This window comes from Lepidochelys kempii, chromosome 1 (assembly GCF_965140285.1).
Source record: "Lepidochelys kempii isolate rLepKem1 chromosome 1, rLepKem1.hap1, whole genome shotgun sequence".
NCBI classification, from domain to species: domain Eukaryota; kingdom Metazoa; phylum Chordata; order Testudines; family Cheloniidae; genus Lepidochelys; species Lepidochelys kempii.
The window spans coordinates 265,991,355-266,018,166 of record NC_136380.1 but is presented as its reverse complement, the minus strand read 5'-3'; the positions used below and the strand labels follow the sequence as shown (position 1 = coordinate 266,018,166).

Below are 26,812 nucleotides of genomic sequence, written 5' to 3'. Positions count from 1 at the left end.
CTTCTTGGCAACAAGGGCACACTGCTGACTCATATCCAGCTTCTCGTCCACTGTCACCCCTAGGTCCTTTTCTGCAGAACTGCTGCCTAGCCATTCGGTCCCTAGTCTGTAGCTGTGCATTGGGTTCTTCCGTCCTAAGTGCAGGACCCTGCACTTATCCTTATTGAACCTCATCAGATTCCTTTTGGCCCAATCTTCCAATTGGTCTAGGTCCTTCTGTATCCTATCCCTCCCCTCCAGCGTATCTACCACTCCTCCCAGTTTAGTATCATCCGCAAATTTGCTGAGAGTGCAATCCACACCATCCTCCAGATCATTTATGAAGATATTGAATAAAACCGGCCCCAGGACCGACCCCTGGGGCACTCCACTTGATACCGGCTGCCAACTAGACATGGAGCAATTGATCACTACCCATTGAGCCCGACAATTTAGCCAGCTTTCTACCCACCTTATGGTGCATTCATCCAGCCCATACTTCCTTAACTTGCTGACAAGAATACTATGGGAGACCGTGTCAAAAGCTTTGCTAAAGTCAAGAAACAATACATCCACTGCTTTCCCTTCATCCACAGAACCAGTAATCTCATCATAAAAGGCGATTAGATTAGTCAGGCATGACCTTCCCTTGGTGAATCCATGCTGGCTGTTCCTGATCACTTTCCTCTCATGCAAGTGCTTCAGGATTGATTCTTTGAGGACCTGCTCCATGATTTTTCCAGGGACTGAGGTGAGGCTGACTGGCCTGTAGTTCCCAGGATCTTCCTTCTTCCCTTTTTTAAAGATTGGCACTACATTAGCCTTTTTCCAGTCATCCGGGACTTCCCCGGTTCGCCACGAGTTTTCAAAGATAATGGCCAGTGGCTCTGCAATCACAGCCGCCAATTCCTTCAGCACTCTCGGATGCAACTTGTCCGGCCCCATGGACTTGTGCACGTCCAGCTTTTCTAAATAGTCCCTAACCGCCTCTATCTCCACAGAGGGCTGGCCATCTCTTCCGCATTTTGTGATGCCCAGCGCAGCAGTCTGGGAGCTGACCTTGTTAGTGAAAACAGAGGCAAAAAAAGCATTGAGTACATTAGCTTTTTCCACATCCTCTGTCACTAGGTTGCCTCCCTCATTCAGTAAGGGGCCCACACATTCCTTGGCTTTCTTCTTGTTGCCAACATACCTGAAGAAACCCTTCTTGTTACTCTTGACATCTCTGGCTAGCTGCAGCTCCAGGTGCGATTTGGCCCTCCTGATAACATTCCTACATGCCCGAGCAATATTTTTATACTCTTCCCTGGTCATATGTCCAACCTTCCACTTCTTGTAAGCTTCTTTTTTATGTTTAAGATCCGCTAGGATTTCACCATTAAGCCAAGTTGGTCTCCTGCCATATTTACTATTCTTTCGACTCATCGGGATGGTTTGTCCCTGTAACCTCAACAGGGATTCCTTGAAATACAGCCAGCTCTCCTGGACTCCTTTCCCCTTCAAGTTAGTCCCCCAGGGGATCCTGGCCATCCGTTCCCTGAGGGAGTCGAAGTCTGCTTTCCTGAAGTCCAGGGTCCGTATCCTGCTGCTTACCTTTGTTCCCTGCGTCAGGATCCTGAACTCAACCAACTCATGGTCACTGCCTCCCAGATTCCCATCCACTTTTGCTTCCCCCACTAATTCTACCCGGTTTGTGAGCAGCAGGTCAAGAAAAGCACCCCCCCTAGTTGGCTCCTCTAGCACTTGCGCCAGGAAAATTGGAGAGAGTCCAGCGAAGGGCCCCACACTTCAAGAAGGATGTGGATAAATTGGAGAGAGTCCAGCGAAGGGCAACAAAAATGATTAGGGGACTGGAACACATGAGTTATGAGGAGAGGCTGAGGGAGCTGGGATTGTTTAGCCTGCAGAAGAGAAGAATGAGGGGGGATTTGATAGCTGCTTTCAACTACCTGAAAGGGGGTTCCAAAGAGGATGGCTCTAGACTGTTCTCAATGGTAGCAGATGACAGAACGAGGAGTAATGGTCTCAAGTTGCAGTGGGGGAGGTTTAGATTGGATATTAGGAAAAACTTTTTCACTAAGAGGGTGGTGAAACACTGGAATGCGTTACCTAGGGAGGTGGTAGAATCTCCTTCCTTAGAGGTTTTTAAGGTCAGGCTTGACAAAGCCCTGGCTGGGATGATTTAACTGGGAATTGGTCCTGCTTTGAGCAGGGGGTTGGACTAGATGACCTTCTGGGGTCCCTTCCAACCCTGATATTCTATGATTCTATGATTCTAGACTGTGGGTCCCACCGGAGGGGAAGGTCCCTGGCCTATCCCCCGACCCACTAGGTGGGTCAGCAGACACTGTGGGGATTGTTCTCCTCTCTTTCCCCAAGCTAGCCAGTGATGAGGTTAGCTGAGTGGACGGCAGGTTTGAGCCACTCACAAAAGTGGCCAAACTGAGGGCTGCCGTGAATCTCTGAGGTGAGCAAATCCGCCTCTGAGCGCAGGACCAACCAAGGCAGAGGAGGAACTTCGTCACACCGCATAACTGTACCAGCAAAATGCTCCTAGCATAGAAAAGATTGTTAGTAAATAATTGAGGGTATCATGCAAGTTGTGGAAACTTCTTGACACAATTTTAAAACATTTTTCTAAGTTTTACTTTCAAGGATAAAAGAATCTGATCATTCTAAGCCAGTTCTATTTTCCATTTAAAAAAAAGAAAAGAAAAAGACAATGAATTTAATGCTTGTGACAAGTTAGTAGGTTGATGGCACTGGAGACTGAAACCCATTATTTGTGCTACACAGAAGCAATGAAAGTTTCCATGCTGGCATGTTTTGGAGGCTGGAACTGGAAGCATTTAGATTTAAATGTAAGAGGCTAATTTAAAGGATTGGTCAGAGCTGTTTTTTTTAATAGAAAATTGGGTTTTCAACTAGAGAAAAATTTTAGTGAAAGTGTCTGCTTGCCACTAAAATTTCTGAGGTTATAAAAAAACAATTTGAGGTTATAAAAAATTTTTTGAGTTTTCAACCAAAAAAAGGGTTGTTGTTTGCTTGTGTGGGATTTTGTTGTTGATATTTTGTTATTTTTAGATGAAAAGACCATTTTTCTTCTCCTGACCAGCTGTACTAATTAAGTCTCCCTGGCCATTCAGTTTGGGCCCTTCTGAAGACTGCCAACAAGGTACTAAGAGAAATATATATTTTACTCTCCTCTAAGGATTGGATTGAGAGTACCAACTCATTTCAACACTGACCACCAGACAGTTATCATCTGGTGACAACTTTTAGTCACTAGTGTCCCGGCTCTCATCCAAAGAAGTGATATAAGCTCCCTATCTCTTTCCTATTCCCATGAATTTCATTGCGGAGGTTTGTATTTGTTTATCATCTTCCCATCACTTTCCAGTCAACTGTTCCTGTTGAGAAATATGGTTTCAGTGTGTCACAGAGGAGGACTGTTGTATTATTTTTTGTGTCAATAATGTGGAAAAAAAGCAGTCGCATGCAAGAGACTTGATTTTTGGATTGGAGTGATTTGAGTACTTCATGTTTTTCATGCTAATAAAGATAATTTATTATCAATGATCAAGTAATCAAGGAAAAGGGCTAAATTCCCCCTGCTTTACCATGGCTTTCCCTGGTATGGCTGAGGCACACAGCTCCCAGAGGTAGAAAATGTGTGAAAAGCAGAAAGGTGTGAAAAGCAGCTGCCAACTTCCCCTCTACTAGGGAGCTCATGGAGAGTTAGCAGGGCCTTAAAATTGGGTGGGACTGACTGACTGAGGCTGTGTGGCCAGTGCAGCCAGGAAGTCCATTTTTTCAAGACATCCCTGCTCCTGTCTGGAGCTCCTGTAATGTCCCAGTGGGAAGAAAAGTTGACCTCTCTAGGCAGCAGAAACCTGAGGGAGGAGGCAGTGAAAACACCAACTCACCTCCCTTGAGGCTGCATCCCCCAGAGGTGCAGCAACAGTAAAAGTGAATCAAGCTCCATACATTTACTCATGAAAAATGCAGGTATAGGTGTTGTTAAATATCGCTTTCCAAGGGCCACCTGGCCAAAACCTTGGGAAGGCTGGGGTGAGTTATTGCTTCCTCCCAAGGGCGGTCTGGAAACTCCCTTTTTATATAGCTTTCTAAATAGTTGTATGTGTGGAGGGGATGGATGGCAGGGAAGACTGAGATTTGCCTGGGGCTGGTCTGCTGTACTCTTTCTTAGCACTCTGCACTGAATTGAGCAACAAGAGACTTCAACTCAATTTTCAAATGTGGGCCCAGTGAATGCCACATTAATCCTGCATTTGGGTGCACATTTCAGTATTTAGGCCTGTAAATGCCCATTCAACATGTCAAAATGTCAATTTGAGCATCAGGATGCAAGCCTTCGATATTCTATTAAGGTCCCCAGGTCTGGAAACTGATCTCAGTAAACTTGGCCCGACAAATGAAAAGGAAAGATTTGGTTGCGGAAAAGGTTGGGGGTGGAAAAATGTATTTGTGGTACAGGCCTCCAAAGAAAGATGTGACCTGTAGGTTGATACTGGATATTATCATCCATAAATGCTTTGGATTTTTCATAAAGATCGGAGATCTAAATTGACAGCAACTCACCATTATCTGTTGCTTCTCTGCAACTGTGTAAACATGGTACTAAGTATATATACCACCTACTCACTAATTATATACTGGAGGAGAAAGCCATAGATGAAGCACAGAAAAAGCACTTAGAAGTAGAGAGAGACCGTATTTAATTACTACTCTAATGAAGAGAAGATTAACAGAAGCTATCCATTGAAATATTTTTGTAGCTAAGATGATTCACTGGATATTTTCTGTCAGGTATTTTATTAGGACCTATTTTCTCTCTTCAGCATAGAAGAAAGCTGCATTTCATTTTTTATTTCCCTTGTTTTGCATCCACCTTTCCTTTTTTCTTTTAGAATTTCTCACATTTTTCCTCATTTTTCCATGAATTTTAACTGTTCATAACTACTGTGAGAATATGACTTTTATATGAATAATTTCTCACTCATCCTCTTCCTCAGAAGAAGCCTGAAACCCTCCAAATGTGTTTTGTTTAGATTTTCTACCGATAAAAACTGATGCAATCACATTGCAGGGTATCAGTGAAACAAACCACATCCGATAAAGGAAACATTTTATTTCTCTTGACTACTTACAGATTTATGAGGCTCCTGTGTGAAAGGAAATGTTTAACACCTGAGAGATTAAATTCAGATAATTGGGGAATATCCATGCACCCATATCATTAACCTCATCCTCAGCAGTGAACAGGCCCCCTTTAACTCCAGTCATGTTTCCTGGTTATGTGTTGGTGGGTTTTGATGGTTAATAGAGAGCTGCTGTGGCTGTCACAAATTACATTATAAGTAATTCTGTGGGAATTTCACAGGCTTTTAAAAAATATGTGAACAGCTAACATTGTGGGTACATGGACAGCTATCAGCATTCTTCTTCATTACCTCTTTATGCCCTGTCTTGTCCTCCAGCAACCACACAGTCCCATAGACCCCTTATGTTTCCCATGTCCTCTCCATATAGAGCCTCACTTTCCCTCCTGGCCACCAGCAGAGCTGAATTCCTCCCCTCATCCCTATCTGTGCACCACTATACATTATTCTCTTAGGGTGATAGTCACTCTGACATCCCATGGTGGATTCAGGGATTGCAAGGATTGAGGGCAGGAGGGAGGTCTCCTCCCCCTCTACAGTCTGTGGAATTTCCCCAGGTGGGAGAATGCAGATAGCCCAAGGTCATGCTGATAAAACCATGTCATTGTGTATTCTTTTTCTTTCATGAAAACATATACACATGCACACGTGGTAATATCTGCTGTAGTATAACATAGACCCCCCCCCCAGGTTAAGAGGTCCTTGTGTCCCTTAGAGGGGAGAAGTAATCAGGCCCCTTGTATGCTATAGTGGCAGGATCAGATCCAAGCCTCAGCCTCAGTCTGTTTCTCTCAGGCTAGCAGGAGCTAGGAGTGCATGTGAATCAAAGCACTCAAACCTGAGGCTCAGATGAGCATTCCTTGCATTGTTTCCTACCCATCCCCTGTAATGGACATGCTTTTCTGGAGGAAGACAGCCCATTGGAAGGAAATCATCAGAGCAGTGTCAAGGATAATGTTTTATATGTGCATTTGTGGAAAGAAGAAACCCTTGCAATTCTGAAACATATCTGTGGGTGGGTGGAAATTGACTAGTGTTAAAGGTTCTTTGGCCCTCACTTGGCTTGGTGGCTGTTCTGTTTTTCTGTTGCAGTCATCTTTAACAAACGGTGATATCATCTTTGTGAAGTTGCACGCCCCGTGGGAGGTCCTGGGCAGATATGCAGAAGTAATGAATGTAAGAATGCCTTTCAGGTAGGTGGAGCTACATTTTGTGCTCAGGCTTTACTGTAAAGAGAGTGTAAAACTAAAACTGAAATGCGCCCGGAAAAGCTATTCTATGAAATACCTCACATCTTTAGAAAATATAAATGGAGTGACACCAATACCAGAGTCACTGATATGTCTTGTTAATTTGCCTGCAATTTTAGTACAATAGCAGTTTTAGCAGTGCTGCTATTTTCATGGGGTATTCTGTCCGTAGGCCCTTTAACCCCTTCACTGCCGGAGCCCCCTGCATACTCGTGCGCTGCTGTTTTTTAAATGGACATGTCCTTGAAATCAATGGGCAGTTGAGACGATCCAGGTACGTACGGCAGCACAGAAGGTGCATGTCTGTTAGACGTATCTGGCATGTACGGCACCTGTAAATTGTCTGTCTGTATAGTGTGTAGTTGGGGAAATACGGAACATAAATAAGCATTCAATCTAATAGAAGCTTTTCTTTTGAAACATAGAGTTTCTCTTTGAAAGAACAGAAATTGTATTCTGTGCTATTGATGGCCAAATCAATTCCAAATGGTCATTCAGACCAATTTTTCCCTCTTGTCAAATATGATTTGTATGATGGGTTTCAATCCTGATATTAAAAACAGTTTTAATCTACTGGTTATAGAAACTGTGTTAAAATAGTGTAAAGTGTTTGGCTTAAATGGGCCAAACCCAAAGCTTCATAGGTTCTGGTTCTCCTTTCACTTCCTGAGATTACATCAGTACAGCTCCACTGATTTAAGGGAGTTACTCCTGATTTACTCTTATATGAGCAAGAGGAGAAGAAAGCCCAGAGTCACAAATGGTGATTGATACCAGAGTAAAGCCCCTCAGAGAACTTCTATGGATGTCTCTTCCCCATTTTGAGATGAAAATGTGCCTTTTATGTACTACATCCTGTTGTGTTGTCATAGTCTTAGTTATTAGGAAAATTAAAGATGAATTAAGGACAGATTTTAAGTCTCAATCTGCATTTAGTAGGATTTTCATGTTAACACAAACCTCAGAATTCTTTAGCCTTGTTTAACTTTCCCTTCTGTGTGTTTTTAACATTAAAAAGGAAAAACTATGTAAATTGTATCATGAACGACTGCAAGGGTATTTATACAGTAGTTTAAAAAGTGTGCTACAAATATTAAGACAATGGGCCAAATTCTCTCAATGTAACTCCACTGATTTCATTGGCATAACAGTGGGATGAATTTGGTCGAATAAACTTTAACAGCTCTTGTTTGTCAGATGGGAGCATGATACAGCAAAAAGTAAAATTTCGGGTAGAAAACCCGGGCCTTCCTGATCTGGCTTGCTTACCAGAAGTCACCATTTTCAATAGACAGCCATTTCAACATGCATTTAGCCTATATTTAAAAACTAAAAATGACATTCAGTGGTTCTTTGATGTGCTGTCTGTCCATGGCTTCCTTCTTTGCACAGCCATTGCAAAGTATTATGCCAGTATGCTATAATATGAAGTCACTGCAATGTTACTGCAAAAATGTGTATTAGACAAAGTTTTTTGTTAAATATTTTATACCCAATATTTTAACTGTAACTTAACTGTTTAGACTGTAAACATGAAGGCCAACATTTGTCTGCCTTGGTTTTTGTTTCTGGTGCCAAATCTGAGACACCTGTGCCCTGATTTTCAGAGCTCCTGAGCACTTGCAGTTCCTGATAACCTAAGTCTCAGCACTTCGGTAAACTAGGCCTTTTGTGCCTCAAGCAGGGGACCCAATATTGGTAGAAACTTCTGAAGATTTGGGCCAGACTAGGCAGCATTTTCAAAAGCACTCAGTATTGGCCTAACTGTGCTGCCACTGAATTCAGTGGGAGAATTAACACTGACGTCACCAGAGGCAGGTTTATGCAAAGGGGGCAATTGCCCAGGGGCCTGGGAGATTTAAAAGGGCCGGGGGCCCCCAGCTACTGCTGGCAGCATAGCGGGGCTAAGACAGGCTTCCTGCCCACCCTCGCTCTGCACTGCTCCTGGAAGCAGCCGGCACGTCCCTGCAGCCCCTAGAGAGAGGGTCTCCGCGTGCTGCCCCTGCCCTGAGCACCACCTCTGTAGCTCCCATTGGCCGGGAACTGAGGCCAATGGGAGCTGCGGGAGCGGTGCCTGTGGGCAATAGCACACGGAGACCTCTGGGCCCCCTGCCTAGGAGCCACTGCCAGAGGGGTATGCTGGTTGCTTTTGGGAGCCGTCAAAAGTAAGCACCGACCCTCTGGCCCCCTCCTGCAGCCCAACCCCCGGCCCCAGCCTAGAGCCTGCACCCAAACTCCCTCCCAGAGCCACACTCCGCACCCCCTCCCACACCCAAACTCCCTGTCCCAGCCTGGTGAAAGTGAGTGAGGGTGGGGGAAAGTGAGTGACTGGGGAGAGGGGGGGATGGAGTGAGCAGAGGGAGGAGCCTTAGAGAAGGAGTGGGACATGGGCATGGTCTCAGGGAAGAGGCCGGGCAGGGGCAGGGCAAGGGTCTTTGGGTTTGCGTGATTGGACAGTTGGCAACCCTACTGGGCGGGCATGTAGAAGCCCTGACCATGCTGGAAGAGTGCGCCCAGCAGTGCAGCCGGTAGCTCGCTGGACAACAACCAGCAGGCACAGCACTGCCCAAATGTCAGGCGGATGGCGTGGCTTGTGTACGCGTGGGGGCCCATTGACCCCCTGTTCTGCCCTGGGGCCTGGAATTACTGTCAGCGGCCTGGCTAGGGGTAGTGTTAGGTCAACACGGAGTGCTTTTGAAAATCTGCTCCACAATCTGGGCTTTAATGATCTGCAAAATATCTTACATTATTTAAATTCTAAATGCTGAAAGTAATTGAAATTGATAACTAATTTTCCTCCCTCTATTGTTTTAAGCAACAATACAGCTTTTATTTTAAAAACTTGCCAAACATAATTGCTTCTAAGGCACTAATGGATATTGCCATGGTATTTTAAAATCTGTCCAAATTCGCAGAATGAGCTGTGTGGTGTGAACCTTTCGTTTTCCAGAACTGGTATAGATCAGCATTAAATGATGGAACATTTCAGAATACATAGAACCTGCCTTGGGTTAACAATGACTTCCAGTGGATGACAAAGTCAAACTAAGGAGCAGGAGACTGGAGTTCACTAAAACATCCAAATCTTGCTGTAAGGAAGATTAAGAAACCCACGGCTGAACTGCCCTCAAATTTGTAAAATGTTTTAAGATGCTGAAAGCAGTGGTCCAAATTCTGGCAGGCACTGTGGACAGGAGCATACCAAAAGAACAACGACCAGCAGCAGGAGAACGGGGTGGAACCTGGACACCCCATTCTGGCTCCAACTGGAGCTGATAGGGATGTTGCTCTGCAGGCCCTCTGTGACAAGAGCCAGGAAGGGGCAACCTGGGGTTGGGTCATAGGAGTGAGGGGGTGTGGTCAGAATGCTTATACTTGTGCACTCCTGACTCCTCACTGACCCCTATGCATGTATCCCTCCTCCACCCCTGCCCACACACACACACAGCTTATTCCGTTCACAATAGGAGTTAGGTATGCCTGATATGAGGGGTGGGAGAAGTGGGCTGCACATGGGGCATGTGCCAACCACATATTAATTTTGCTTCTGCAGTCTATATGTTCTTCTGTTTGGGGCGGGGGGAGATTACTTCCCAGAGACCCAGCATTTGTCCTGATAAATACTGCATGTATGATGGTATAGTTTAGTGTCAGGCTTTGGTTTCCACTTTCCTGGATTTTTAAACATTCCCCTATTTAAACAACATGTAATTTATCCAATGCTATATTTAATTATTAAATTATTGATGTTAAAAGCATACAGTTTAATTTATTCACATTTGTATTTGCCTTGTAAAGAGCAGACATCCATTTGCTGAATACTGTGAAACCAAAATGCCTCTGAATCCCTGTCCTCCAGGCATTATAAACAGCAGAAATAAAAAAGTAATGACAGAAACCATTACTTTCCTGCAATTCAAACAGTGTCATAATTTGTCTTGGGCTCCTGTGACAGTTCTGTTAATCTCTCTTTTTAGTCTCTTCCTCCACCTCTTACAGGCTTCTATCTTCAATTTCCTTCCTTGCTAGTTCATACTGTAACTGACGATGGGTTTTCTTCTCGACTGGCTTCATTTTTGCTGTTCTTCCAGGAGAAAAATCTATTACCTGCACCGCCGGCACAAGTTCATGAACAGGTTGGTCAATCCCTCAAGCTGGTGTATTTCTTTGGCAGATCAGAGTTGATAGTCAAACTCTTGGGAAGGTTCAAGTTGTAAGGAGAGTTATTAATGTACATTCAAGCCTACCATTCCTGCAAATACAGTAGTTGCACTTTCAAGGTTTCTACCATTTGAGAGACATTGAGACATAGAATATCAGGGTTGGAAGGGACCTCAGGAGGTCATCAGATTATCAGTTTTTCCCATTTTAAGTATAGGGAATCTCAAACTGGTGGAATCTTTCAAAATGGAAGAAGCTTTTTCAGGACAACAATTGCAGCTATTTCTCTTCCCATGTAGCTCAGTAAGGAATTTTGGGAAGCTAACAATATCATTAGAATCTGTTATTTATTATTCACTTTCAGCAATACACCCTACCCCTCTGATGGTAATGTCAGCGTTATTTATTTATTGTGCTGTCAGTGTGCATAGTGCTTTAGAGTAATAGACAATGAACCATATTAATCTCTGGTGTAACTCCATTAAAATCAATTCAGTAACATGAGAGATTAATCTTTCCCAAGATCTCTGCCTTGAAGCACTTCTGCCCAGTTGCCAAATGCATTAAAGACGTGTTTGATGCATGCTTTGTATCTAATTTGTAAAATAATCAAACGTTTTCAGTCTTCACAATTTTCACCCTTTTTGTTTGACTCAAGCATTTCCTTGGCCAACTAAGCAAAAATGTTTCAAAAAATATCGGAGAAATGTACCAGAGAAATGTGGCAAGGCTCAGTCTGTATGCTGGGATTTAGGCTCGGTCTGTATGCTGGGATTTAGTGCCTGCATGATGGTGGGATTTTCAAAAGTGCTCAGCACTGGTCATATTCTTCTCTCCTGGAAGTTAATAGTGACACTCCCATTGATTTTGTAGTGGTGTGGCTGCTTATTGCCTCTTGAGCACCCCCTAATGGACAGAGGTCACTGTACAGCAGCCTGCCTCTGTTGCTGGCCCATATATTCAGGGCCCTTTAAGAAGTCAAAGTTCACAAAGTAGTTCAAAGAAACTCCAGAAGGGACCCCAGGGAGCTGTCTGGTGCACATGGTTGTCCCCTCCCTCCAGGTCCCCAAATCCAGTTCAGTGTTCCTCGCCCAGTAGTCCAACATAAATTCTTTCAGAACAAAACACAAATTGACTCAGTCTTCACCCCTGTTTCAGATGGGCACAGCCCCTTCCTCACTGAGGCTCAGTCTCTCCCCTGCTTGTTGGGCAGGGTGTCTCCCAGGTCTCCCAATTTAGAGAGCTTCCTCCTGCTTCTTGCAATCTCGGTCACTCTCCCAACTCCTCCCCCCCATCCCCCACAGCTTCCTGCTGCCTTTTACTCAGGGATCACCTGATTCCACCCAGGCTTTGTAATCAGGGCTGGTTTAGCCCCGGGTTCTCCAGCCCATGGGAAAACCAACCTGTTAAGACTTCCAGGGGAGCAGAGTTAGGCAAACATTGGGCACTTGTGAAAACTCCTGCTTGAGAGTGATGGGTGCTTCACACTGCAGATTTGATAGAAGGTAGATATTTTACAGGTAAAGATAATTTACTGTAGATTGACAAGTTTATTTGGAATTTATTAAAAATTCAATCTTTTTACTTTATTATGATATTAAATCCCATTATTCCCTGCTGATGGTATGAGGGTATCAGCATTGTTCTAATATTATAGTAAACACATGGTTTCATTGGTAGATGGTATATGATCTCTCCATGGAATACAAATCATTTCCTTGGTGGACAGAAAAATTTCGTGAATCCTAAAGCTTGTTACTTCCCCATCTCCCAAATAAGTGCTGTAGGGTTTGGTAACTTTGCAGGAGAGTGAATTTGTGTGGGGGGTGGAGGGTGAGAAAACCTGGATTTGTGCTGGAAATGGCCCACCTGATGATCACTTTAGATAAGCTATTACCAGCAGGACAGTGGGGTGGGAGGAGGTATTGTTTCATATTCTCTGTGTATATATAAAGCCTGCTGCAGTTTCCACAATATGCATCTGAGGAAGTGAGCTGTAGCTCACGAAAGCTTATGCTCTAATAAATTGGTTAGTCTCTAAGGTGCCACAAGTACTCCTTTTCTTTTTAGAATCTCAGAAGGTCAATGACTTTCTAAGGCAATGTCAAGTATGAGGGTACTAGTGGAGTTATATCAGCCCAGGGATGAATTCAGCCACAAAGTGCTATAAAAGTCGTCATTCCCTAGAAAGTGGGCAGATAGTGCATACTTGAAGCAACACATTGTTTTTTGGCCAGACGGAAAGAGTTAGTGTTTTGTGACCACTTGCACTGAATATAAAAACATTCCTGGTCCAGAACTGGTGCAGTGCTTGAATGGAGTCACTATTGAGTCTCTCTCCTGCCACCCCAATCTTCACAACTGAATGGCACTGCGTTGATTTGGATTGAAATTAAAGGCACATGGTTGGTTTGACCAAAATAATGGCACACATTGAAGGAGCATGCATAGGTTCATGTGTGTGTGTGTATGTATGTATTCATATTCAATTTTTTGTTTCCACTTGCTTGCATAATGAGTCAGTGTGCCATTTGAGCCCAGTATAATGAGTGATTTGATCTTTTTATAGTGTTTAAGTTCCTGGATGACGAAAATACCTGGCTAAATCTAGACCTTGTATTATATCAGTCCTATAAATAGTTCCTTGAGACAAAAATACAAACCAAACAAAAAATCCTGGAGAAAAACAAGCACAAATAACAAAGTGTTCAGATTTATTTCCAGTTCTGTAGAACACTAATATACAAATCCAGTATGAGGCAATGGAGACAGGTTCAGTTAAAATGAGAAATGACTTGAATGTTTGTCCATTTCTTGAGCTAAACCCAAAGCTTTTTTGAAGTCTGGGCAATTTTGATAAAGGACATGTTTCAGGGTGCAGTCTAGTGCAGGCCACCCTGCAGCATGGCACAACAGTCACCCTGCCCTCAGTTTCCCACTCAGACAAACGCAGATGCACCCAGGCATTTTAAATAACGTTCTCCCTCTGATTGTCTGTTTTATTACCATAACATAAAATAAACTTTAGAGCTGATTTTTAAAAATGGAATTTCTGTACCACAAGAAATTCCAATATTTTTGTCCATTTGTTTTCATTCAGAATTGAAATTAAAAAGTGTTGATATTTCTTGGAACAAAAAGTTCCAAAAATTTTGATTTGGAAACTCTAAATCTTTTTTTATTGAGTTTGTCAACATCATTAACATCATGGGAGTCCCATGTGGCACCATGGTGGCCAGTCACAGGGAGAAACTGCAGTGCATCATGCGAAATATAGCCCTATAGGGGAAGACGAGGGCATGAAAGATCTGGAACTACAACTCCCATGAAGCACTGTGGCAACTCAGACAAACACTGAGATTAATGTCAACCCAAAATGAAACACTTTGATTTTCCTAATGGAACATTTCACCAAAATCAATCTTTGCCTACAGAAATTTTTGAATTTGATAAAACTCCCAAAACCCAATGAGAACGTGTTTTGTTTGAATTTCTTTGACAAGCCCAAAGAAACATAAAGTTTTCTGTGGCTCTGCTAGATTTAAACCATTTCTCTCCTAGTTGGCAGAATTCTCTACAGCCCTCCTTCCAGCAACTGCATCACTTACATCCTTGGTGCAGGGTTCTCCACAGCCCTCCTTTTAGGTGCTGCCTTAGCAATCCTTTATCCCATACATATAGGTTCTCTGCAGCCCCCCAAGGGGTTTCAGTCCTTCTGCCCTTGGTGCAGGGTATCTCACAGCCTTTCTTCTAGGAGCTGTGTCTGAATCCTGGCAAGCTCCCTGGCAACCTACCACCATCCTTGCTTTATAACAGAAGAAACTTCCTGTACTCCCTGCAGGCCTCCCTCACTATATGAACATCTTATAGGCGGTCCCATCTTCAAGCTGCTGTCATGTGATCCTTGGTCACATGACTCAGGTACAGGCCACAGCTTGATAGCTTAAGCCCTTACAGGCACAGCTCACACTGTGACAGGATCCAAATGAGGGGATCCCAACATAGATCTGCACACCTCCTGTCATCCTCCATATTTCTTACCCAAAGATCATTCCTTTGGTGGGGAGGAGACCAGACAGCCCATTTTCCTCTTCCAGGAGGTTGGGGTAATAAGTATCTGTTTTGGCCAAGAGAGAGTTACCGGAAATGGAGAGTCACAGGCAAGGCTGGGATAAATTTGGGAAAGGATCTGAACTTTGAAATGCTAGCTGAACTAAGTCGCTGAGCCTTTAGATGGTCACCTGTAAGTCCTGCAATGTTTTTGAGAAAGTAGCTCAGGAGAGGGACGTCAGTTAATTTTTCTTATGTGATTTTTCCCTGCCTTTTTTTCATTATGGTTTATATTGCTCTAAAAGGCACAGTAATCCACACATAACTAGCTAGAATGAATTATTTCTGTGTAGGTAGCTGTGTGTGCTTCTCTGTTTTCCAAATTCTATCCACTTAGGGCTCAATTCAGCAAAGCACTTAAGCACATACTTAAAGTTAATCACTTGCTTAAGTCCTTGCTGAATCAGGGCCTAAGTGGACTTCTATTCTTGCGTGTTCCTACATCTGAAGCTCAAGCCATAGTGGTGAAGAATCCTAGAAATTAGAAATGTGCAAAGTTCTGCTATATTATGTCATCCAGTCCATTTCCCTGCCAATGACAGATGTGTCAAAAACAAGCTTTCTCTGGTCATGCTAGCAGCTAGTCTCAGCTGGAGTGTATCCATTGCATATCTTACCTCTCTACCTCTAAAAACTGTTTTAATGTTCTGTATCATTTTAAGTGTTCAGTTTTCCACTGTTTCACGGTATGTCTACACTAGAGCTGAAAAATGTAAATTCCAGCATAAGTAGATATACCTGCACTAGCTGCACTAAAACCAGAAGTGTAGCTTCACTGATGTGAGCGGCAGGATAGTCTGTCCACCTCAAATATGTACCTATGGTCTTGAACGGAACCATACTCGGGATGGCTGGCCCCTTCCGCTGCTCATGCTGCCACAGCTACCTTCTATTTTTAGCACACTAGCTCAGACCTAGTGTGGGTATGTTTGCTTGAGCAGGATTTTATACCTTCCAACACTAGTGTAGCCATGCCCTCAGAATCTTTCCAGATCCTCGATACCCCATTTTGGGAAAGGATTATTACTGTTGTATTCTTCTCAGTATCGCCTACTGTTCCCTATGGCATGTAGTGAGAGCGACCCGGTTGATATGTGTAATGCTAATGAGCCATAGATTAGCCTCAAAGAAGCAATGAAACACAACACATTTTAACTCTTCTTGTCTGAGTGTTGAATGAAGGGCAGTGTTTGTTAGTGTCAACCCTTTGCCTCCCCCTGCTTTTCTGAGTGAGTGAGAGAGCGAGCAAGCAGCATGAAGTAAAATCCTGTATCAGTGGCTGGTGGTCATGCTAAAGCAGCATGAAGGCATCTTCTAAGAATCTGATCCTTTTGATTGTCAGAAGAGAGAGAGTGGCAATGTATTCTAGACCTGTTGGAGCATGCATCCCCTTGAGAGCTCTGAGTCATCAGGGAAGGAATGAGTCCACTGAGCATGCCAAGGAATCAGAACCTTATGAATGACAAACCAATCAAATTCCAAACGTGCTCAGTGTGAAGTCAACATGAATAATTTATTGTAAGCCCTGTGTGTGCTGAGATAAAGCTACAGCAGACATATCTCGAATGTGCACATTGTCTTACAAGATGAATGAGGAGAGGATTGCAGATTAATGAGCTTTCTAATACTCTTGAAAATCCAGATGATTTTACTCAGTTTATAAGCATGAAACTGGATGCTTGAAGACATTTGTGTTGTCCTCCTCCCACCCCACATTGTCATTAAACTAACACAAAATGTAGAAATATTGGGTCCGGTTTTCCCCTGCAGGAAAAGCTGCAGGTCAAAGGAGATTAAATCCTGTGAGGGAAAACTTCCCTGCTATCGTCTTGGGATACCCCTCTGACCTTGCAAACAATGTGCATGAAGTGCAAGGCCTTCTGTGTGGAGGCTCTGTGCTGCCACAGTAGATATAGCTCCTGCAGCTCTAACCCTATTCCTTGGCAGTGTGGTGCCAACGTACCCCCACTGGGGAGGAGGGGGTTACAGAAAAATAACACATCCCCTGAAAAATCCCTGACAAACTCCTGTTTAAGACTCAGATACTTCTCCACTTCTGTCCTGGGTCAGCAAGTAAAAATGCTGGTCACCTTAAGTAAGGGTGAGGATGGTTTGGAAAAAAAGTGCTATCCCCACAGGCAGACCCTATTAATTTAGAAGAACAATTAATAATGATAAACTTGTCTGCTAAAACTTAGTGGGCACTAAAGCTGGGGAAGTTATTTTCAAAATCAATTCAAATATTTAATTTATCCCTTTTTCCCATTTTGAAACTTGCGTCCAAACAGATCTCAGTTTTCCCATATTGATCTGTTTGTTCAAGAGTATTCAATGAATGTTTTAGATGAACATATTTCAGCCTGTGGTCAGTGCTTAATTTGTGCTGGGGCTTGCTGAGGCTGACCCCCGCCAACTCTTGGGTTGGCAGTTCATAGTCCCAGCACCTCGGGGCTCCTGGCCAGCAGCTGCCGCTTTCTGGCTGCCCAGCTCTGAAGGCAGTGCCGTTGCCAGCAGCAGCACAAAAGCAAGGGTGGCAGTATCATATCATGCCACCCTTACTTCTGCAATGCTGCTGTCAGTGGTACTGCCTTCAGAGCTTGGCGCCTGGCCAGCCGCCACCAGTCTCTGCCCACCCAACTTGGCACCTCCTTTGTTACAAATTAAACACTGCCTGTGTTTTGTTCATGAACTAGTCACTGCAAGTATTGCTTTGAGTATTTGAGGTTCACCATTTTAGCTGATCACATGGTATTGTTACTGTAGCCTAATTGGATGAGTGTAGTTCTTAGGGTATGCCTATCCTGGAGCTGGAAGGTATAAATTCCAGCTCGAGCTGACATATCTATGTTAGCTCTGATCAAGCTAGCACACTACAGATAGAAGCATAAGCCACGGAAGTGCGAGGGGCGGTATGGGCTTGTCGCTGGAAGTCCGAGCCCATGTGAGACCAAAGGTACGTAGCTGGGTGGCTCGCCCATCCTGCTGCTCTCGCTGCTGCAGCTACACCTTTATTTATAGTGGGCTAGCTCTGTCAGAGCTAATGTAGGTGTGTCTGCTCCAGCTGGAAATGATACCTTCCAGATCCATTGTAGAATCAAGCTTTCAGTGCAAACATGCACGATTTAAGAATTTAAAATTTATATTCTGTGAATATTCTTCTATGTTCACTTAAAATTTCCTGTTCTGGCAAGCAGTCCTAATGGTAAACTCGTTCACTAGAATACTCACAGAAAGAGAACACGCAAGACACACAAACACAGGCAGAGTAAATGTGTTTAAAAATTTGATCCAGTGTTTGTGAATAATGGTTTGTAGTACTTACCTACCTTTAGAGAAGACACAAAAGTGACTCCAGTTTCAGAACTGAGGAGCCGAGGATGAAAGTTGCTATTTTTTTCTGTTCTGAATGGGAATTTGAAGTAATTTTCTCACACTCTCAGCTACTTCAGTAGGAATATCTGAAACCCTTCTGACCAGAGATGACATCAGAGAAATCTCAATAACATTTGTTTGGGTTGTGGAGCTATTTAGCTGATTTTTGATTGGAGGAGAAGAGGCAGATAAATTTCCAAACTCTGGGCTTCACCCAACAGTCACTGAAACAAATGGAAGGACTCGCGTTGTCTTCGGATGGTGTTCGATCAGGCCCTCTGCCCCTGTCTAGCAAAGACTTACCCAGTACTTAACTTTAAGTATACAAATAGTTCCATAAATAGGATTATTCACATGCTTAAAGCTAAGGCCTTTGCAGGATTGGGGCCCATGTCTTTTACAGACAGGAAGTAATAGTGCAGATGCTAAGGTGTTAAGTGCTCTTGAGAAAGCAAAACATGTTTTGCAAAGCAAATTTCTTACCTGTGTTTTCTCTGTAGCATTTTTGTTTGGAGTTGGTTTTGATTTAGAATGTTACCCCCAATCATCTATAATTCTCCTCCTTCCCTTGGTGACTGTGTGTATCTTTGAATGAGTGCATTGCAGATAAACCCGGCCTTCTTTACCTGCTTGGCCTCTGTTTGTTTTCACCTGCTGAAGTGAGATTATTAAATGCGAGAACTGGCTTTGCTGTCAGCTCTCAAACCGTGCGCTTTGAGTAGTGTGATTTGATAAAGTGTGCAGTACCTCAAGATGCTGCAGTTGAAACAAATAAATGAAGTGGTTTGTTTTGATAGCCCCCTATGTGATATATGAGTCTGTGGTAAATAGCAATTAAAGTTTTTTATTTTTCTGGGGTTCTGTTGCCAAAGCTTTCTGTCCTGGTCTCTGCAATCCTAATGTTTACTTGTCCTGAGTGTAGAGTGTCAGTCAATTCCCACATATAGATTAAGCTTTCTGAAAAGCCAGGAAATGAAAGCTTAGAGAGTTGCCAAGAGTTTACTGAGCTTTGTTACGATTTACAGAGTCATGTACTGTAAATAAGAAGATGCTGCTCTACCAAATTCTGGTTATTCATAATCTGAGTACACTTTGGCTCAAAAATGTCATATTTGGCTTCTTAGTAACCGTTAATTCTGAAGTCTCCTTATTTGTGTGGGAGGGGCGGGGGGGGAGTTGTAAGTGAAATCTCTCTTTGGCTGATTATAATGTAATGGATAAGCAGGCACTGCTTGTTCTCTGTCTCATTTGATTTTACCTTTTGTGTACTGCAGGATTGAGAGACAAATCAGCAGGTTTCGAGGATGGTTACCTAGAAAACCTATGAGACTGGACAAGGAGACACTGCCAGACCTGGAGGAGAATGACTGCTATACTGCCCCTTTCAGTCAGCAAAGGATCCATCAGTGAGTATTTTATGATTTAGTTTAAATGCAAGGCAAAACTATACTACCAGATTAATCCTGACAAAGCCAAAGCTCAGTATATATATTTAAGAATATATCCGTCTAGTTTCTTGCCATATCAGGAGGGTCCACGCAGACCACTGAAATAGCTAGAAGTCTGTCTACGTTTTGGAGGGCTTGTCTAAACTAACACTTAGTTTGAGGCAAGCTGGGGTGTAAATCTACCCTGCATTAATGTCCTGTGCACTGCATGTCCCTGTGGTCCCTCCTGTTGTTCACTAAGGGTATGTCTGCACTGCAGTTAGACACCCGCAGCTAGCTTGTGCCAGCTGACTTGGGCTCGCAGGACTTGTGCTGCAGGGCTGTTTAACTGCAGTGTAGACTCTTGGGCTCGGCTGGAATCTGGGCTCTAGGACCCTGTGAGGTGAGAAGGTCCCAGAGCTCGGGCTGCAGCCCTAGCTGGAATGTCTACACTGCAATTAAACAGCCCCACAGTCCGGGAACTTGTCGTGTGTGGCAGCAGGGTCTACATGAACACTGCAAGCTAGTGCAGGGTAGATTTGTACCCCAATTTGCTGCAAACTAAGTGTTCATGTAGACAAGCCCTGAGTGTTAACATCCAATCCAAACTCCATGGAAATCAATGGAAATATTCCCTTTGATTTCTGTGGGCTTTTAATCAGGCCCCTATGTAAGTAACTGACTACAGTTCCCATAATAACATCTAGGGCCAGATTTATAAAGGTATTTAGGTGCCTAAAGATGCAGGTAGATGCCTGGTAGGATTTACAAAAGCACCCAACTCCCATTGAAAGTCACTAGGAATTAGGCACAGACTTATTTTCTATACCTATTCAGAGAGTACCAAAAATATATCTGTTAGAGACTATAGTAACTCAGCCTGCGTAGGAAACACAACAACCCTTTTCTTCTGTTTACTTAATGCCAAACAAAGGGTAAAGTGCAGCTGTGCTCTGAAAAGACCATGTAGATTATGGCACCTTCTTACACAGCAGATCTATGCCCTGTACATACTCGAAGTCAGATCTGCTTACATCAGTGACCAAAATACATTTGTATTGCTTTTTATTCCTGTTAGCACTGCAGAGCAAACACAGCTCTGGAAGAGAGCTGAGTTTTCTTTCTTTGTTTGTTTTCATTGTGCACCATCAAAAGAACTGTTTGCTAAATTCCAGCTTCAGGGCCAGTCAGTTCTACCTGTGCACATGTATGAAAAGCCATAGTATTGCACAGATGTCTCTCGGGGCATAGGTTGGCCTGTAGACTGATGTATAAGAAGGAAAGAAGATTTTTTTAATGTTGTTACTGATATAATACTGAGGCAGCCTGCACTCCTTTCCCCTGTGCATGCTGTGACCTGACATGAGCAAGCAGATCGAGGGACGTGATCGTTCCCCTCTATTCGACATTGGTGAGGCCTCATCTGGAGTACTGTGTCCAGTTTTGTGCCCCACACTTCAAGAAGGATGTGGATAAATTGGAGAGAGTCCAGCGAAGGGCAACAAAAATGATTAGGGGACTGGAACACATGAGTTATGAGGAGAGGCTGAGGGAGCTGGGATTGTTTAGCCTGCAGAAGAGAAGAATGAGGGGGGATTTGATAGCTGCTTTCAACTACCTGAAAGGGGGTTCCAAAGAGGATGGCTCTAGACTGTTCTCAATGGTAGCAGATGACAGAACGAGGAGTAATGGTCTCAAGTTGCAGTGGGGGAGGTTTAGATTGGATATTAGGAAAAACTTTTTCACTAAGAGGGTGGTGAAACACTGGAATGCGTTACCTAGGGAGGTGGTAGAATCTCCTTCCTTAGAGGTTTTTAAGGTCAGGCTTGACAAAGCCCTGGCTGGGGTGATTTAGCTGGGAATTGGTCCTGCTTCGAGCAGGGGGTTGGACTAGATGACCTTCTGGGGTCCCTTCCAACCCTGATATTCTATGGTTCTATGAGTCTATGATTCTTGCACTCCCCCATTTCCTATCCTCTTTGTTGTTCCAGTTGATTCCCCCTCATTAGGCACCTTCTGAAACTGAATGAGTTGCTATTAAATATTCTGTTAGTGAAATGTGTGTTGGCTTTTTAATTGTTCTGGGAATGTCATCCCATCTAGGTGAACAGGGGGTTTTTTAGGTGCTTTTCAATAATTTTCTCATTGGCTGTAGAAAACAAGTGTTGACCAATTGGAAGTGTAAAGCTGAAAGGAAGTACTTTAGTAGCGTAAATGAAAAACCAAGGAATTGTGTATACAATTGAGTAAGAGATGCCCTCAGATTAAAAATCACTTCGTGTAATAGTAGAAAGTGTTTCTCACAATATGCTGTATTTGGAGATTTTCCTGGATTTAGGTCTAGTCTACCTGGGGAAATGTATTGGAATAATTATGCCAGAATAAGTGTCCACATGGGGAGTTATAGTGGTGTAACTAGAGGGCTATAATTATACTGGTATAATTATGCCAGAAAAATTTCCCCAGGTAGATAAACCCTTACTTAGCTCACACATATATAGCTGTGCACTGGCCAATACTTCCAGCCCATGATCTAGCAGTGCACTTTCCTGTGTTTGCATTGGCGACATGTTGTTTGGCAATGCGTTGGAGCCTCTCACAGCACTGACCGGCTGCACTGGAGGCTGGAGATGTGTGAAAGTGTGGAGGTGAAATTGATACACTGGATAAAGAGAAGAATGTGTCGGATTCCAGGCTGTTTTGAAACCTCACCTTTCTACCTTAAGGACCATTCACTGATATTGTACCTACGGGGTTGCACTCCTTACTGAGAGCTGTCCCAGCACTAGCTGGCTTACAGGCTAGGAAGTATTTTGTTTAGCATAGTGCTAAGGCTTCTCTGGGTATCATTATGGTAACACCTAGGATTTGTCGGGAACCATAAGGGCAAAGAAGACAGTCCCAGCTCCAGAGAACTTACGTTCTAGGTGTCAGTCTAGGGTTGCCAGGTGTCCAGTTTTCAACCGGAATGCCTGGTCAAAAAGGGATCCTGGCGGCTCAGGTCAGCACCACTGACCAGACCGTTAACAATCCGGTCAGCGGCGTAGCGGTGATAAGGCAGGCTCCCTGCTTGCCCTGATTCTGAGCAGCTCCTGGAAGCAGCAGCATGTCCTCCCTCTGTCTCCTACACACAGGGGCAGCCAGGGAGCTCTGCACGCTTCCCCCGCCCCAAGCACCGTCTTTGCAGCTCCCATTGGCTAGGAACTGCAGCCAATGGGAGCTGCAGGGGTGGCGCCTATGGACAGGGCAGTGCACAGAGCCACCTGGCTGCGCCTATGCATAGGAGCTGGAGGTAAGCTGCTTGAGGTAAGCGCCGCCTGGACCCTGCACCCCTGAACCCTTCCCACACCCCAACCCCCTGCCCCAGTCCTGATCCCCCTCCCACCATCCAAACCCCTTGATCCTGGCCCCGAGCACCCTCCAAACCCCTCATCACCAGCCCCACCCCAGAACCCGCACCCCCAGCCGGAGCCCTCACCTCCCCGATGTCACAACCCCTTGCCCCAACGCTGATCCCCCTCCCATCCTCTGAACCCCTCATTCCCAGCCCAGAACACCTGCACCCTCAGCCGGAGCCCTCAACCCCCCACATGCCCCAACCCTCTGCCCCAGCCCTGATCCCCCTTCTGCCCTCCGAACCCCTCGGTCCCAGCCTGGAACCCCCTCCCACACCCTGAACCCCTCATTTCTGGTCCCACTCTGGAACCCACACCCCAACCCCCTGCCTCAGCCCAGACCCCCTTCTATAGTCTGAACCCCTCGGCTCCACCCCGGAGCCCCCTCCTGTACCCCAGTCTCTCATCCCTGGCTCCACCCTGCAACCCCAGCCAGAGCCCTCACCCCCTCTTGCATTCCAAACCACTGCCTCAGCCTGGAGCCTCCTCCCTTACCCTGAACTCCTCATTGCTGGCCTGACTCCGGAGTCCTCACCCCCTCCCACACCCCAACCCCCTGAGTTGGCCCATTGAAAATGAGAGAGTGAGTGAGGGTGGGGAGAGTGAGCAATAGAGGGAGGGGGGATGGAGTGAGCAGGGGGTGGAGTCTCAGAGAAGGGGCAGGGCAAGGTTGTTCATTTTTGTGCACGCACAAAGTTGGCAACCCTGTGTCAGTTGGAATGCAAGCATGCACAGAAGAACAAAACAGACAAATGGGCTGGGAGTGGGAGGTAACAATAAAACAGAGTTTAGCAAAAAAGTGGAAGTCTTAGCTCACCACTTGCCTAACTAAGACTTCTGCTGTTCCGCTAAACCCTGTTTTATTGCTGTGTCATCCTCCCAACCCATCCCAGCCTATTGCTCTATTTCATTTACCTGCTAAGTCTTGTGTGGCACCTAAACTGTACATTTTCTGGGGCAGGGAGCTCATTGGTGATGCCCAAGAGATAAAAATATTACTTTGTTTACTTTTGGCTGGGATTTACTTATCTGCCAAGACCTGAGTTCCAGAATCTGTGATGTCAATGCTAAAGCTGATGACATAATTAACATCTAAAGCGGTGTAAACAGTGAAGCTAATGTACTAGTACAGGGATCGGCAATCTTTGGCTCGCGGCCCACCAGGGAGAGCCGCTGGTGGGCCAGGACGGTTTGTTTAGCTGCATCGTCTGCAGGTTCGGCCGGTCGCAGCTCCCACTGGGAGGTTGCAGGCCAATGGGGGCTGTGAGTAAGGCGGCCAGCACATCCCTCAGCCTGCACCGCTTCCTGCAGCCCCCATTGGCTTGGGACGCTGAACCACAGCCAGTGGGAGCTGTGATCAGCCAAACCTGCAGATGCTGCAGGTAAACAAACCGTCCCGGCCAGCCAGCGGCTTTCCCTGGTGGGCTGCGTGCTGAAGGTTGCCAATCCCTGTCCTAGTAGCTCTTGACATTGAGGTCATTGGCGTCATCAGCTGCTGCAGGAGAGACATGGAACCCTGAACTCATATCTTCAGTTAAAAAGATGTACAGTTTCCTTGTAAAATGCATTAGTTTATATTTTTTTTAGTGGACACGTTCTGTATTTAGAATATCTAGCATTTTTAAAGAAGCATTTCAGTTCACTTTTAAACTATGTAGATCATTACCCACCTTTCACAGGAAACTCAATCCAAAAGTTACACAATTTCAAATTTGAGCACTAGAACTACAATTGTTGGTGTACTTTGCCCATAAACCACTTCCTTAGTTTTAGTTTGCTTGAGTCAAATGACTCCTTAAATTAATTATGTAGTATACTGGAGCAATTTACCCAGGGGCCAGGTGGATTCTCCATCACTGACCATTTTTAAATTGAGATCGGATGTTTTTCTAAAAGCTGTGTTCTAGAAAGTATTTGGAGGAAGTTCTATGGACTGTGTTATAGAGGAGGTCAGACTAGACTATCATAATGGTCCTGTCTGGCCTTGGAATCTATGAATCCATGAATATTTACTGTTTAGCTGAGAAGGGAGGAGCAAAATAGATATGGGGAGTTGAGGAGCAAAATTAATTGCTGGTCAGGGGGACTGGCAGATTTGGGGATGTCATAAATATAAAGGGAAGGGTAAACACCTTTAAATCCCGCCTGGCCAGAGGAAAAACCCTTTCACCTGTAAAGGGTTAAGAAGCTAAGATAACCTCGCTGGCACCTGACCAAAATGACCAATGAGGAGACAAGATACTTTCAAAGCAGGGGGGGGGGGGGGAACAAAGGGTCCTCTCTGTCTGTGTGATGCTTTTGCCAGGACCAGAGCAGGAATGCAGGTAAGAACTCCTGTAAAGAGTTAGTAAGCAATCTAGTTAGATATGTGTTAGATTCTGTTTTGTTTAAATGTCTGATAAAATAAGCTGTGCTGAATGGAATGTATATTCCTGTTTTTGTGTCTTTTTGTAACTTAAGGTTTTGCCTAGAGGGATTCTCTATGTTTTGAATCTGACTACTCTGTAAGGTATTTCCCTTCCTGATTTTACAGCGGTTTTTCTTTTACTTTAATTAAAATTCTCTTTTAAGAACCTGATTGCTTTTTCATTGTTCTTAAGATCCAAGGGTTTGGGTTTGTGTTCACCTGTGCAAATTGGTGAGGATTTTTATCAAGCCTTCCCCAGGAAAGGTGATGTAGTGATTGGGGGGGATATTTTTGCGGGGGGAGACGTTTCCAAGTGGGCACTTCCCCTGTTGTTTTTGTTAGACACTTTGGTGGTGGCAGCATAAAAGTTCAAGGACAAAAGGTAAAAGTTTGTACCTTGGGGAAGTTTTAACCGAAGTTGGTAAGAATAAGCTTAGGGGGTCTTTCATGCAGGTCCCCACATCTTTACCCTAGAGTTCAGAGTCGGGAAGGAACCTTGACAGGGGATGATAGACATCCCCCCACACATGTTTTTTTCAGACCACTTTAAGCACTATGTGTAATTCCATTGACTTTGAGAGCTACTCCTGTTTATACCATTGTGAGAACAGAATCAGGAGATTTGTTCTGTTGGCTTTCTTTAGATGTTCATTATAAATTTCACCAAAAAAAAAAAAAGCATTCATGAAGTATCAGGGATTGGTCAATAAGAGAATTAATTATTTCTCTTTCATCTCGAAATACTATTATGTGTAGTGGTCTCATGCCTAACTCTTCATAGTATTTCTTCAATATATATACAACATTGATAATGATACATTCTGTGGTCAGCAATGGCCTGTCCTAGGAAGCAGACCAAAGCTGAATGAACATTCAACCAGAATATTGTGTGGCATGCTAATAAACATACGCTTCCATATCAGATTGGCAGAGCTTCAGCTGTCAGTGTTATCAGCCTTTCACCCCTAAATCTGTCATCAGTTTTTTTTAATGAAAGAGAAAAGGTTACAAGTTAAAGTGAATTTAACATGCAGGTTTCAAACCTGGCAGGTCCTCAAGTGCCATTTTGGGAACAGAGAAATGAGCATTTATTGAAGTATTGGGGAGCGAGGAATGGAAAGCTATCATCTTAGAAATGTTATGGTAACTTAGCTATTTGTTTTTCAGTGCTAAGGTGTGCCGGATGAATTTTCACACTGTGTCTAGCTGAGTCAACTCAAGTAAATTTGCTAAAGTTCTTATACAAAACTGTATGTTCATCAGGGACAAATTCTGCCCTCACAAGTAAATGGGCTCTCCCATTATTTTCAATGGGAGTTGTATGTGCCCCCAAGGGTAATATTTGGCCAACTTGTTTCTGCTTGTAGGTGGTTTTAGTTGGTGGCAGAGGGAAAGGTTCGCTGAGTGTTCAAAATGGGTGAAATTCACTCCACTTGCAAAAAGCCAGGGGCAGGTGCCAGTTCAGCCTATGGCTTGGAATAGCAGCCATATCTCCTCCACTCCTGTTGCATAGTGTACTGGTACAGAA

The 26,812-nt window shown here is 44.2% G+C and overlaps 1 protein-coding gene across 7 annotated transcripts in view; it reads left to right on the top strand.

Annotated features, from left to right (window-relative positions):
- Window positions 1–26,812, top strand: part of ANO4 (anoctamin 4) — a 288,655-nt gene that overhangs the window by 166,503 nt on the left and 95,340 nt on the right. For 6 of the 7 annotated variants that reach the window (XM_073327406.2, XM_073327405.2, XM_073327407.2 and 3 more), the window contains 3 exons: window positions 6,255–6,355; window positions 10,504–10,548; window positions 19,330–19,461. In XM_073327406.2, coding sequence (XP_073183507.1) covers window positions 6,255–6,355; window positions 10,504–10,548; window positions 19,330–19,461 — 278 coding nt within the window. Of the gene's footprint in view, window positions 1–6,254; window positions 6,356–10,441; window positions 10,549–19,329; window positions 19,462–26,812 lie in introns of those variants that run through there. The other variant, XM_073327409.1, reaches the window with a different exon arrangement.